The sequence below is a fragment of the Sinohyriopsis cumingii genome, chromosome 7 (assembly GCF_028554795.1).
Source record: "Sinohyriopsis cumingii isolate HCF-2022 chromosome 7, ASM2855479v2, whole genome shotgun sequence".
NCBI classification, from domain to species: Eukaryota; Metazoa; Mollusca; class Bivalvia; order Unionida; family Unionidae; genus Sinohyriopsis; species Sinohyriopsis cumingii.
The window spans coordinates 132,105,269-132,118,696 of NC_142967.1; the positions used below are offsets into that span (position 1 = coordinate 132,105,269).

Consider the following 13,428-nt stretch of genomic DNA (forward strand, 5'->3'; position numbering starts at 1 on the left):
CAGCTCAACACAACTTACAATGGCTACAACACTAAAAGGAACTTGACATAATACAAAGCAACAGAGGCAGTTCAACACAACTTGCAATGGCCACAACATTAAAAGGAAACCAATATAATACAAAGCAACAGAGGCAGCTCAACATAGCTTACAATGGCTACATCACTAAAAGGAACTTGACATAATAGAAAGCAACAGAGGCAGCTCAACACAACTTGCAATGGCCACAACATTAAAAGGAAACCAATATAATACAAAGCAACAGAGGCAGCTCAACACAACTTACAATGGCTACATCACTAAAAGGAACTCTACATAATACAAAGCAACAGAGGCAGCTCAACATAACTTACAATGGCTACAACACTAAATGGAACTCTACATAATACAAAGCAACAGAGGCAGCTCAACAAAACTTACAATGGCTAAGACACTAAATGGAACTCAACATAATACAAAGCAACAGAGGCAGCTCAACACAACTTACAATGGCTACAACACTAAAAGGAACTCTACATAATACAAAGCAACAGAGGCAGCTCAACACAACTTACAATGGCTACAACACTAAAAGGAACTTGACATAATACAAAGCAACAGAGGCAGTTCAATGAAACTTACAATGGCTACAACACTAAATGGAACTCAACATAATACAAAGCAACAGAGGCAGCTCAACACAACTTACAATGGCTACAACACTAAATGGAACTCAACATAATACAAAGCAACAGAGGCAGCTCAACACAACTTACAATGGCTACGACACTAAATGGAACTCAACATAATACAAAGCAACAGAGGCAGCTCAACACAACTTACAATGGCTACAACACTAAAAGGAACTCTACATAATACAAAGCAACAGAGGCAGCTCAACACAACTTACAATGGCTACAACACTAAAAGGAACTTGACATAATACAAAGCAACAGAGGCAGTTCAATGAAACTTACAATGGCTACAACACTAAATGGAACTCAACATAATACAAAGCAACAGAGGCAGCTCAACACAACTTACAATGGCTACAACACTAAATGGAACTCAACATAATACAATGCAACAGAGGCAGCTCAACACAACTTACAATGGCTACAACACTAAATGGAACTCTACATAATACAAAGCAACAGAGGCAGTTCAACATACTTTATAATGGTTACAACACTAAATGGAACTCTACATAATACAAAGCAACAGAGGCAGCTGAATACAACTTACAATAGCTACAACACTAAATGGAACCTGGCATAATGCAAAGCAAAAGGGGCAGCTCCACATATTTTATAATGGTTAAACACTAAATAGAACTCGATATAATACAAAGCAACAGAGGCAACTCAACACAGCTTACAATAGCTACAACACTAAATGGAACTTGACATAATAGAAAGCAACAGGGGCAGCTCAACATACCTTACAATGGTAGCAACACTAAAGCTAATAAAAGCGTAAGGCTATTCCTTCCCTCTTCAATAAACACAGTATGCATTTAGGTATAGGCTATAAGGCAGATTAACACCATCCTGGTTATATAGTACCATTTACAATTTTCATTCTAAAAGTATAAAGATAAATTTTTTTAAACATGTTGAACCCTTCCAAAATGAATGTAAATATATAGTCCTTCAAGACATGTTGCTCACTTTTCAAAATCTATGTTGTCAGGAAATATTATTCCAGCATAACTACAACAAGAAAAATTGATCAGCGCCATTCTTCAATGGTTTTTTTAATAAGTCAATTTTAGCTGAAATATGAAATCAGACTAGTACTTATGTGTTGAAATATAGAAAGAACCTGGAAGTACAAAATCACAGAGAAGCAGAATCAAAAAAACTGAAGAATGATAGAAAAATGTGAGATTCTAAAAAATTCACTAGAAGTAACTGAACAAATGATGGAAGCATTTGGAAACATTTCAAGAAAAAAAATTAAGTCATGGTCTGTCCAGATTGCAACTGTTTACATCAGATACATTTTGATTTTATAGCTTGAGAAAGTTTTTGTCAGATACATTTGATACCCCTTGTGAAACTGTTTAATTAAATAAATTTTGATCTTATCCCTTGAGAAAGTATCTACATTAGATATATTTTGATCTAATCCCTTTAAAAAGTGGTTACATCATCTGTTTTGATCTTATTGTCTGAGAAAGTGTGAACATCACACACATTTTGATTTGAGAAAGTGTTTACATCAGATAGATTTTCATCCGATCCCTTGACAGTGTTTACAACAATCATACATTTTGATTTTATAGCCTGAGAAAGTGTTTAAATCACATACATTTGATCTTATTCCTTGAGAAATTGTTTACATCAATCATACATTTTGATCTTATTCCTTGAAAAAGTGTTTACATCAATCACATAATTTCTATCTTTTCTGCTGAGAAAGTGGTGATATTATCAAGAATACAACATCATAAAGTACATGATGTCAAAATTAACTCAGGCTAATAAGCAATCAGACTGACCTCATGACTAATAAGCAATTAAACTGACCTCATGGCTAATAAGCAATTAAACTGACATCATGGCTAATAAGCAATTAAACTGACCTCATGGCTAATAAGCAATTAAACTGACATCATGGCTAATAAGCAATTAAACTGACCTCATGGCTAATAAGCAATTAAACTGACCTCATGGCTAATAAGCAATTAAACTGACCTCACAACATTCTTCCACACTAATATACATTTTACTTTAGCTGGTGTGAAATGGCACACATTGTTTCATTATCAAATATCATTTGTATTAGTATTTGCTTATACTGATATCTAGCACATGGTCAGTTTCCAACTGTACAGTGATGAAAGCTAAGTGGACCATAAGTGTCACATACACTTTATTGTTTGTATAGCCCTGGAGAGATTTTTCCAAGAACACAGAAAGGAGTTTTAGATGACTTGAAGTCTGAAGAAGAATTTTGTCTAATTCATCATTTGCTACTTTGTTAACAACCAGTCTTGTGCCTTTTGATCTCCTAAATTTTATCCCAATTTATTTTTATTTATTTATTTTTTATTTTTGGAAAATATTTAAATAACAAAAGTTCTAAATTTAAAAGAGATAATTTTTTTAGTTATAACATTTTTAGATAAATGTTCTAAACACTTATCGAGGAGTTCATCAAAACAGTCAAGAATTAAACTTATTTTAAAATTCTAGGAGTTTTCAAGGAAATTTAGGCATTTGTCAAGGTGTGATTTGGATTTTTTTAACGTAGCTTTAATAATTTTTCAGTTATATCGCTACAATGTGTGGCCATTTAAAGTGTTGTTGTTGTTGTTGTAGGGTTTAACACCATTTTTCAGCACACGATAGGCTATACATGGCGGCCAGTATTAATGGTGGAGGAAGAACCCGGGAAAACCCCAGAAAGAACCACCGACCCACGAGAAGCTACTGGCAAGCTTTCTCACATACCCACATTAGCCGAATCCGAGACTCGAACCCACGCAGACAGAGGTGAGATGGCAGTGATCCGTAACGGAGAGCGCTTTAGACCACTCGGCCACTCGGGGCCCCCCATTTAAAATGATGTCTAGTACTGAGGCATCATGCCGCAGACATGTAGCATGATGTCCCACCCAGTCACATTATCCTGACACCAGTCCGACCAGTCCTAACACTAACCTCTTAATGCTGAGCGCCAAGCAAGGCAGATGTTAGTACCATTTTTGTAAGTCTTTGGCATGACTCGGCCAGGGATCGAACCCATGACCTCTCGCATCCAAGGCAGACACTCTAACCACTAGGCCACCAGAGCAGTTCATTTTTTAAGGTTATATGAACCATGGTTTCTGGTTCCAAAAGGAACAATAATACTGAAAACTCACAATTTGATTCTGGAAGACTTGCAAGAGTCGATCACTCTGGTACTGGGGTGGAAGAGCAGGAAGATACAAACTAGCATCATGGAGTCTTGGTTCATCTAACCACAGCTGGAATGTCTGGAATATTCTTAAGAAAAATAAAACACTTTGTCTAAATATAGTGATGTACACAAATAAATGTCTTATTACTGATTTAATGTCAAAGTAATGAATAACTAGTGTCATATTATTATATCCTGAGTATGGTGTATCATACTTTTGCATCTACATTGCATGGAGAGGGACAGAGTGAAATTTTAAACATGTGAAACTTCTGGACATAGGTAACTTATGCCATAATACTGGCAATAAATTTCAAGGAAATGGATAAATTCTGAGTTTATAATTTTTATACTATAGAAATGGAAAATGAATTGCCCATAAATACTGAAAAATTGACTTCCTCTACATTAGTAAGCAATTTGGACAATTGGAATCCAGTATAATCCTCCATCTACTGAAAATGGAAATGAATGAAGTTCAAAATAAGCAAGTCTGTAGATTGTGAATTTGTGTATTTCATTGTTGCCCATTCTTTTTTTGTTTTCTGAAACACTGATTAGATGGAAACACTGAGGTCTACTTGATTCTGGATAAAGTTTTATTGACCGCAGTTTCAAGGTTTTCAACAGATAGTGATCAAAGAACTATTTTTAACTGTGCATGAAATATAAATATGATTGTGGGATTATGGTTTCTTTCTATAACTGTGCCTGAAATATGGATACAATTGTGGGATCATGGTTTCTTTCTATAACTGTGTATGAAATATGGATATGTTTTTGGGATTGTGGTTTCTTTCCATAACTGCAAATGATAGATGAATACAATTGTGTGATTATGATTTCTTTCTATAAATGTGCATGAAATATGGATATAATTGTGTGATTAAGGTTTCTTTCAAAGTGCTTGTGTGTGCAAGCATACATGCATGTGTGTGAGATTGTTTTTTACCGTGCCAGTTTACGATGAACATGTCTTACACCAGTCTGAGTACCATCTTCTTCTTGAGGGCTGTTGTCCAAATTGCCAGAGCCCTCATCTATCAAATAAATTTACAGTTTTTATGCACTCGTCCCTTAGTAAAACTATGACTATATGTTGAAATACGTATACACATTTATGCCATCACATCATTACCATATGTTGAAATATGCATACACATTTATGCCATAATATCATTTAAGGTCTATGGAACAAACACCATAAACCCCATCACTTAGTGAACCATGATCTAGAGCAATACTACTCAAAAGTGACCTTTGACATGGTTATATCTTGGACTGGTTATTTCCTTTCTGCTAAAAGTTTAGTGGGTGCTCATTTTACAACCTGGTATGGTTAATTCCTATCTACTAAAGGTTTGGCTGGGTGATCATTTTATAACCGGGACTGGTTATTTTCTTTCTGCCAAAGGTTTGGCTGGGTGCTCATTTTACAACCTGGACTGGTTAATTCCTATCTGCTAAAGGCTTGGCTGGGTGCTCATTTTACATCCTGGAATGGTTAATTCCTATCTACTAAAGATTTGGTTAGGTGCTCATTTTATAACCTGGACTGGTTATTTCCTTTCTGCCAAAGGTTTGGCTGGGTGCTCATTTTACAACCTGGACTGGTTAAATTCTATCTGCTAAAGGTTTGGCTGGGTGCTCATTTTAAAACCGGGAATGGTTATTTCCCTTCTGCTAAAGGTTTGGCTAGGTGCTCATTTTACAACCTGGACTGGTTAATTCCTATCTGCTAAAGGTTAGGCTGGGTGCTCATTTTATAACCTGGTATGGTTATTTCCTTTCTGCTAAATTTTTACCTAGGTGCTCATTTTACACTGGGTGCTCATTTTAAAACCTGGTATGGTTATTTCCTTTCTGCTAAAGGTTTGGCAGGGTGCTCATTTTACAACCTGGACTGGTTAATTCCTATCTGCTAAAGGCTTGGCTGGGTGCTCATTTTACAACCTGGACTGGTTAATTCCTATCTACTAAAGGTTTGGCTGGGTGCTCATTTTACAACCTGGACTGGTTAATTCCTATCTGCTAAAGGCTTGGCTGGGTGCTCATTTTACATCCTAGAATGGTTATTTCCTTTCTGCTAAAGGTTTATCTAGGTGCTCAATTTACATAAGTATATACTGCATATATCAAAGAAGAAACAATAAATTTTAACTGTATATACAGGTCTTACATGAATGCTCATTACAAATACAATAGATCAGAGAAATAAAATAATTTTTACCTTTTGCAAGCCTTGGCAAGCTAAAGATTTAAATTCATTAGACAAGTTTAATAAATTTCATTTTTTTAAAATGAGCACAAACTTAAGAGTCTTTTTATCACACAACACAAAATACCGATCAAATTCAATAAAATGGCATAAAAGTGATGTGAACTGACTTTGAAGGACATTAAAATGCCTCAGACATCATGTATTTTGCCTTGCCTGATGTAACTACATCATTCATAATGTCATAAAGTGTTATTACCGTATATACTCGCGTATAAGCCCGTTCATGTATAAGCTGACCCCACCCCCAAACTGAATTAGTAAAACTGTTATAAAGTGCATGACCCGCATATAAGCCAACCCATAATTTCTAGACTACCGGTACATCACAAGATGTACAAAGTGAGTTCTGAATACATTTATTTAGGCAAATCACATTATTAAATAAAATGAAAGTAAGAAAGCTAATTTATATGTTGAAATAAAAACAATTCTAAAGTGTTAAGTCTTAATGGAAATTTAATTAATCCTCATTCTAAAATCATGAATTATAAAAGTTCTATCACTGTTAGAATCCTTCAAAATCTGGCTCTGTATCAGACTCGCCAAACAGTTCATGAAACTCGGCTTCTGTTACGGGCGTGCTTTCATCATATACGTCGTCATTGTCATCATGGTCATCCGATAGTGTGTTGTTCTCCTTCTCGCTCTCCTCATCATTGTCAGATTGAAATACAGCATCATCCTCTGTTCTATCCATGGCATTGCTGATACAGCACTTCCTGAATGATTTTGCAATCATTTCCGATGGAATTGAGTCCCATGCTTCTTTTACCCACTTGGCGACCAAATTGATGTCTGGCCTTATTAAATTCCTGTCTTTTGTCATTTTCACAGCCCCTGAACAAACCCATTCTGCCCACATCTTTCGTAACTTGTCCTTAAAAGGTTTGTTAAGGCAGACATCAAGAGGTTGTAACACTGACGTTAAACCTCCTGGTATCACAGCCAGTGTTGTTTTCATTTTCTTTGCGGCCTTTCTTACTTCATCGGTCTTGTGTGCACGAAACATATCCCATACAAGCATTGAAGGTTTCTGAAGAATTGCACCTGGTTTCTTGTTCCATACTTTCTCCAACCATTCAATTGTTCCACTTTCGTCCATCCATCCCTTTTGCTGTGCACGAATGATGACACCAGCAGGAAATTTCATGCTTTTCGGCAGCGTCTTCCTTTTAAAAATGATGACAGGAGGCAGCTTTGATCCATCAGCTAAACAGGCCAATACAACCATGAAATGCGTTTTTTCATGGCTGGTCATTTTTATCAGAATAGTTTTCTCATCAACAGCATCGACTGTTTTATTGCTTGGTAAGTCAAAGGTCATAGGCATCTCATCCATATTTCCAATTTGTGATAGTTCAAATGAGCACTCCTTTCTGCGTTTAATGATGAACTGCTGAAATGATTCAATTTTTTCTTCCAAGTCTTTTGGTAGCTTTTGTGCTATCTTCGTTCACTGCCTGAGGCAGAAACCATTCCGGTTCATAAAACGAGAACACCAGCTGGCTGATGTAACAAATTTTGAATCTGCCAACTTATATTTACCATTTTTCGCCATCTGCATAGCACGTAGACGAATTGCAGTTCGTGTGACAATGTATGGATTTTGTCGATGTTCACTTAAAAAATCACTGAGTTCTTTCTCCAATTCAGGGAAAGAGGCAATCCCAGTCCTATGAGCCTTCTTGGATTTTGGCATTTCTTCTAATGCTGCTTTGCTTTTCTGCCATTCCTGTACTTGCTTCTCGTTCAAAAAACATTCACGTGCTGCAGCACAGTTGTTATTTGCTTCTGCATATTCAATAACTTTAAGTTTGAATGCTGCATCATAAGCAGAACACTTTCTTTTACTTCCAACACTATTCATTTTATCTGATTGAACTGAATATAAACTTCGAGAGATGAAACTGAAATAATTTCTTATAGTGGTAGTATACTATTTATATACCTTATCCTGTAATTATTTCCATGTGTGGCTGGTTATCAATTTGTATTTGATAATTATTTATCATTGTTGTTTATTTGTGTTTTTTTAAATCTACCGGTAGTGTGATTCAATTGATCAAAATATGATTGGTTTCAGCGTGGACATTATTCAAGTACTGTGACAGTTTATAACTTTGAGCAGAAACCATGTCCACTACCATATCTCATTAAACAATACATCTGAGAGTCGGCATGTATTAGTAAAGTTATTGGCATTGTGCAACAAAACAAACCTATTATCTCTGAGGCATTTACCACAGATTAAGCATATGGTAGCTATTGTACAACACTCTACCGCTAACAAACCACTTTGCTTTACAAACAACTTAACAACAGTAGTATATAAACTGTGGCTGCCGATTACTTCTAAAACACCTGTTAAAGAAATCCCAAAAATTATACTGTTTTACAATTATTCATGCTGACTCGTATATTGCCCCGTTATTTACCCTTCATAAGTGTGCGCACAACAAATCCCTATGGAGCCTCTCGCTATTGTTCCTTTAAGACTATCGTACATGTATTTCTACTCTCGATCAAAATGTTTGTCATATATACCTTCAGTATCATAATTCTTTTATTTTTTTACGCAGATTCTTTCATATTTACACTGAAATAAGCTAGCTTGCATTTGTACGATACCATAGAGTTTAATGATTACTGATTAGCTGAGGGTTAAATACTTGACTGGAGATTACTAATATGGCGGTTCTTTTGGAAAATACACGTACCACTGTGGCTCAAATTACACATATGGCTGCATTTTCTGGTGGATGGACATCTGTCAAATAGATGTCAAGTACGTTAAAACATGTTTTTCATTCATTATCCTACCATTTAAGTTAGAAAAAAATATTTGTTTCACTTCACGACAACACAAATCTTATGAGCCATGTGGCATCATTATGCATGTGATCTCATCTTCAGCGATCGACAGAAACAATAAATACTGGAAATCGAGGGAAAAAAGTGTTAAAAATTTCAAACTTGTACCTTGGCCCGCAAATAAGCCGACCCCCCTTCTTCCAGGCCTTATATTTTTCCTAAATTTTTTGGCTTATACGCGAGTATATACGGTATGTGTGTATATGACATTCATTATGTCATAAGGTATTATTATCTGTGCCATATGACATCATTCATAATGTCACAAGGGTTTTTATGTGTGCTACACAAATAGATTTTCTCTTAATTATATATTTTAAGCCAAAAACCTTCAACCTGCATGAATATTTTGTCTTTATTCTGTGATAATGGAATTAATGGCCGCATTACAGTTAGGATTAAAGGATGATCCAAAATTGTATAATAAATTAAGGACAGCAACTTTATATAAAGTTAGACTGTATATATAACATTTCAAAATGTGCATTTTTGTCAAATTAATAGTTGTTTTCAAATACAAATGAAGAAACTTGTATTTTCATTAACAAATGTCTTGCACAGATTGATAAGAGAACACTGCTAGGGTGTGTGGGTGTGTGTGTGATTTGGATTTTTAACGTAGCTTTAACAACTTTTCAGTCATATCGCTATGATGTCTGGAATGTGGCAGTTTATAGTAATGTCTAGCACTGGGGCATCATGCTGCAGACATGTAGCATGATGACCCACCCAGTCACATTATCCTGATACCAGGCCGACCAGTCCTAACACTAACCTCTTAACTCATTCGGCCCCAGAGGTTTTTGTCATTTTAACCTTAAATGTGCGTAGGAAAGACATTTGGGGGGCTATTTCTGAATACATTGTAATACATCGGCTTTCAACAGATTTTCCATGAGAATAATGCCTAGTTGTATTAGAAACATCATTTTCCATTGGTTAATTTGCTTGCTCATGAGCAGAAGGGTAAAAGTTGGATATTTTTTTTTTTTTTTGCTTAATGGACTCATCGTTTTCATATGGAGACTGCAATTTATTCCAAATGCCCACCTTATCCTAGTTTTTGCAAAGAATCACCTATCTGTGTGCAGTTAAGACCAGTATGCCTTAGATCTGAGGCCAAAAGGTCTAAAATCCAGACCCAAAATTGCATTCTGACCTTAAGCGAATTTTGGGTGAAAAAAAAACGGTCCAAAAAATGAGGTTTTTCCCTCTGTATTTTGTAGTGCAACTAGAACTTCCAGATTATCTGGTATCATTTTAGAGCTATATCTGTCTGCTTTTTTTTAATACCACCCACACTGGTGTATCTTAAATGACTTTGATGCTGCAGAGCTCGGAAGTAGGGTACAGCCTCATCATGCCTACAGACAGGATCGGGGCCAAATCGGTCAATGCTGAGTGCCAAGCGAGGCAGCTCTTAGTACCATTTTTGTAAGTCTTTGGTATGACTTGGCCTGGGATCGAACCCATGACCTCCCGCATCTGAGGCGGATGCTCTAACCACTAGGCCACCAGAGCGGTCTGCTAGGGTGGGGGTACAATAGAAATATGACAGAATGGTCATATCCAACAGACTTCAGAGCATAATAAAATTAAACAACAGATTTTAACGACTGAGTTTACTTATATGGATTTGGGTTTTCTATTTTGTTTATTTCTATTTTCAAATATAAACTTCTATATGGTCTTGGCAAGCATGCAGTCTATTTTGGTAACAGATGCTGCACCCAAACTTTGACCATCACTTAAGTTTGGAATGCAGTCATTACTGATCAATGCCTTGTTTCTCCATCATTTTCCAACTTTATTATGAGTGTGATGCAATTTAAAATCACCACTTAATAAATTGTATCATTATATCTAACAAAGATGTTTTCTTAAAAATATGTACCATATGTCACAGATATACAAAACTGCATAGTGTAACAGAATATCAAATATCAACAGGTCTTGTATATATTCAGTCGCTGACAATTTGCATGATTTATATGGAAAACCAAATATAAAAAAGTTAATCCCGGAAGCCTAGTTTCTGTTTGGGGCTAATTTTTAGGCATTTCTGATGAAGCCTCATCATTCACTACATAAATGTATAATAGCAGGTCTACAGTCTTGACACATTTTAAGATCTCTTCATTTTGACTGGGAGAGAAAAAGAGGAAGGGAAGGAGAAAAAGGAGAAGATGAAGAAAAAAATGAAATAGGCTTAAAAAAGGGAATACAGGAATGAATAACATCCATCAGGGTATAAGTAATTCCTACATGAGAAAAGAAAGTAGTTCCAAAAGTGATATCACAATGATGGCAATATCATTTCTCTCCTTCTGTCATATTTCATTATCTCATTATGAAATACATCATAAATAGGTATGTCAATGCAAATGACACAACTGTAAACCTTATCTTTATAAAATTATCTGAAACACAGATGAAGACCATGTGTTAAATCTGTTATCATGAAAAAAAGACAAATAAATGAGGACTGCAAAAGAATAAGTGTAATGAGTGACCATATGTTGATATCCCATCTCCTTATCTGGTTTTAAAATATAACAATTGAAACAAACATTGAAAATAATGTTTCTGTCTGTCAATAACATCAAAAAGTCATTTTATTTTCAATAAGATGTAGCAAAAAGAATATGAAAAGTCATTATATGATAGGATACATGTTTTGGCATTGTGAGGAAAAATGAACAAAACCTGCGGGAATTAGACATTTATAATATACTAAGTCTCAGTATCTTAAAAGAGCAATATTTTGACTTAACAGAGTCATAAAAAGACAGTATTTTTAAATAGTAATACATAACCAGTCACATAAAGACAGTATTTTTAAATAGTAATGTATAACCAGTCACATAAAGACAGTATTTTTAAACAGTAACATATAACCAGTCACATAAAGACAGTATTTTTAAATAGTAACATATAACCAGTCACATAAAGACAGTATTTTTAAACAGTAACATATAACCAGTCACATAAAGGCAGTATGTTTAAATAGTAATGTATAACCAGTCACATAAAGACAGTATTTTTAAACAGTAACATATAACCAGTCACATAAAGGCAGTATGTTTAAATAGTAATGTATAACCAGTCACATAAAGACAGTATTTTTAAATAGTAACATATAACCAGGCATACAAAGACAGTATTTTGAAATGTCAATATATAACCAGACATACAAGCACATAAATGCTAATAATGTTTAATGTACCCTGTAATGATGCCTGTTTCATGCAGATGTCAGTTGCCTCACCAAGTTTCTTCTTTAGTTTCTTCAGCATGGAAGAATTGGCCATACTGGAGAAAAACTTCTCCCCAACACTAGCTCGCTGTGGAAGGCTGAAGAAAGAGCACTATACCAGTAAGTTATTCTGAAGCTTTCTGTATGATATTAATTAGAATTTTTTTTCTAACAGGTTTTCAAAGCAAATCAAAGATAAGTGCATTTATCACAATAGAAACATTTTAAAGAGAAATGAGGATGTGAAGGTATGTTAAAAATAACAGCTTTATATTGTTAACAGTAGAATATGCAAAATGTTTTCATACCAATTTTTACAGGATAGCAACAGGCCCAAGTGGGCCTAATATTGTCACCTGCAAGATTGGCATATTGTGAATGCAAATTCAAATATGTATTCAAACTGTCACGGGGAAAATGAACTTTGGAGCAAATAGTTGTTACGTAGTCTACTATTTATTAAAATTGTCAAGGGGAAAGAAAGGTTTGGAGCACATAGCTGTTACATTGTCTATTATGTATTACAACTGTCACAGGGAAAGAAAACTTGGAGAAAACAATCATTACATTGTCTATTATTGTTGGTGTGATTTACCTTCTTTCTTAGACCATATTTATGGTAACACATAAAAAAGACAAGTTTTGTATACAACAAGCATTGTCCTATTGATATCCCCCTGCTCCTAAGGACCTGATCATAGCTGATATATAGAATCTATGTTGGGGTTGGACTGAGACATGGAAATCCTAGTCAGGGGATTACATTATTTGTCTCCCCACGAGGGAAGCCTTGTGGGGGAGACATATAATGTAACCCCACAACTGGGATTTCCTTGTCTCAGTCCAAGCCCCAACGTAGATTATTTTTCTCACCCAATATATTCCTTTAAACTAAAAATAACTCTTCACTAGTGTAATATAGTTCATGTGCTAAATGTTTACATGTGGCTCATTAATACAAATATGTTAATGAGGGCTGTGGTGTGACCATTGCATCCAAATAAACATAAAATATCGCATAGTAATGAGATATTATCACAATATATGGATGTTATATGAAATTGACAATACATAATTAATATTTACAACAAGAAACTGTTTCCATTTCATCAGTTGCAATTTTGAAAAGTTA

The 13,428-nt window shown here is 35.1% G+C and overlaps 1 protein-coding gene across 3 annotated transcripts in view; it reads right to left on the minus strand.

Annotated features, from left to right (window-relative positions):
* Positions 1–13,428, minus strand: part of LOC149796144 (ectopic P granules protein 5 homolog) — a 262,648-nt gene that overhangs the window by 101,957 nt on the left and 147,263 nt on the right. For all 3 annotated transcript variants that reach the window (XM_089966059.1, XM_089966057.1, XM_089966058.1), the window contains exons 25-27: positions 12,267–12,394; positions 4,841–4,928; positions 3,851–3,974 (exon numbers count right to left, since the gene is read on the minus strand). In XM_089966059.1, coding sequence (XP_089822185.1) covers positions 3,851–3,974; positions 4,841–4,928; positions 12,267–12,394 — 340 coding nt within the window. The remainder of the gene's footprint in view (positions 1–3,850; positions 3,975–4,840; positions 4,929–12,266; positions 12,395–13,428) is intronic.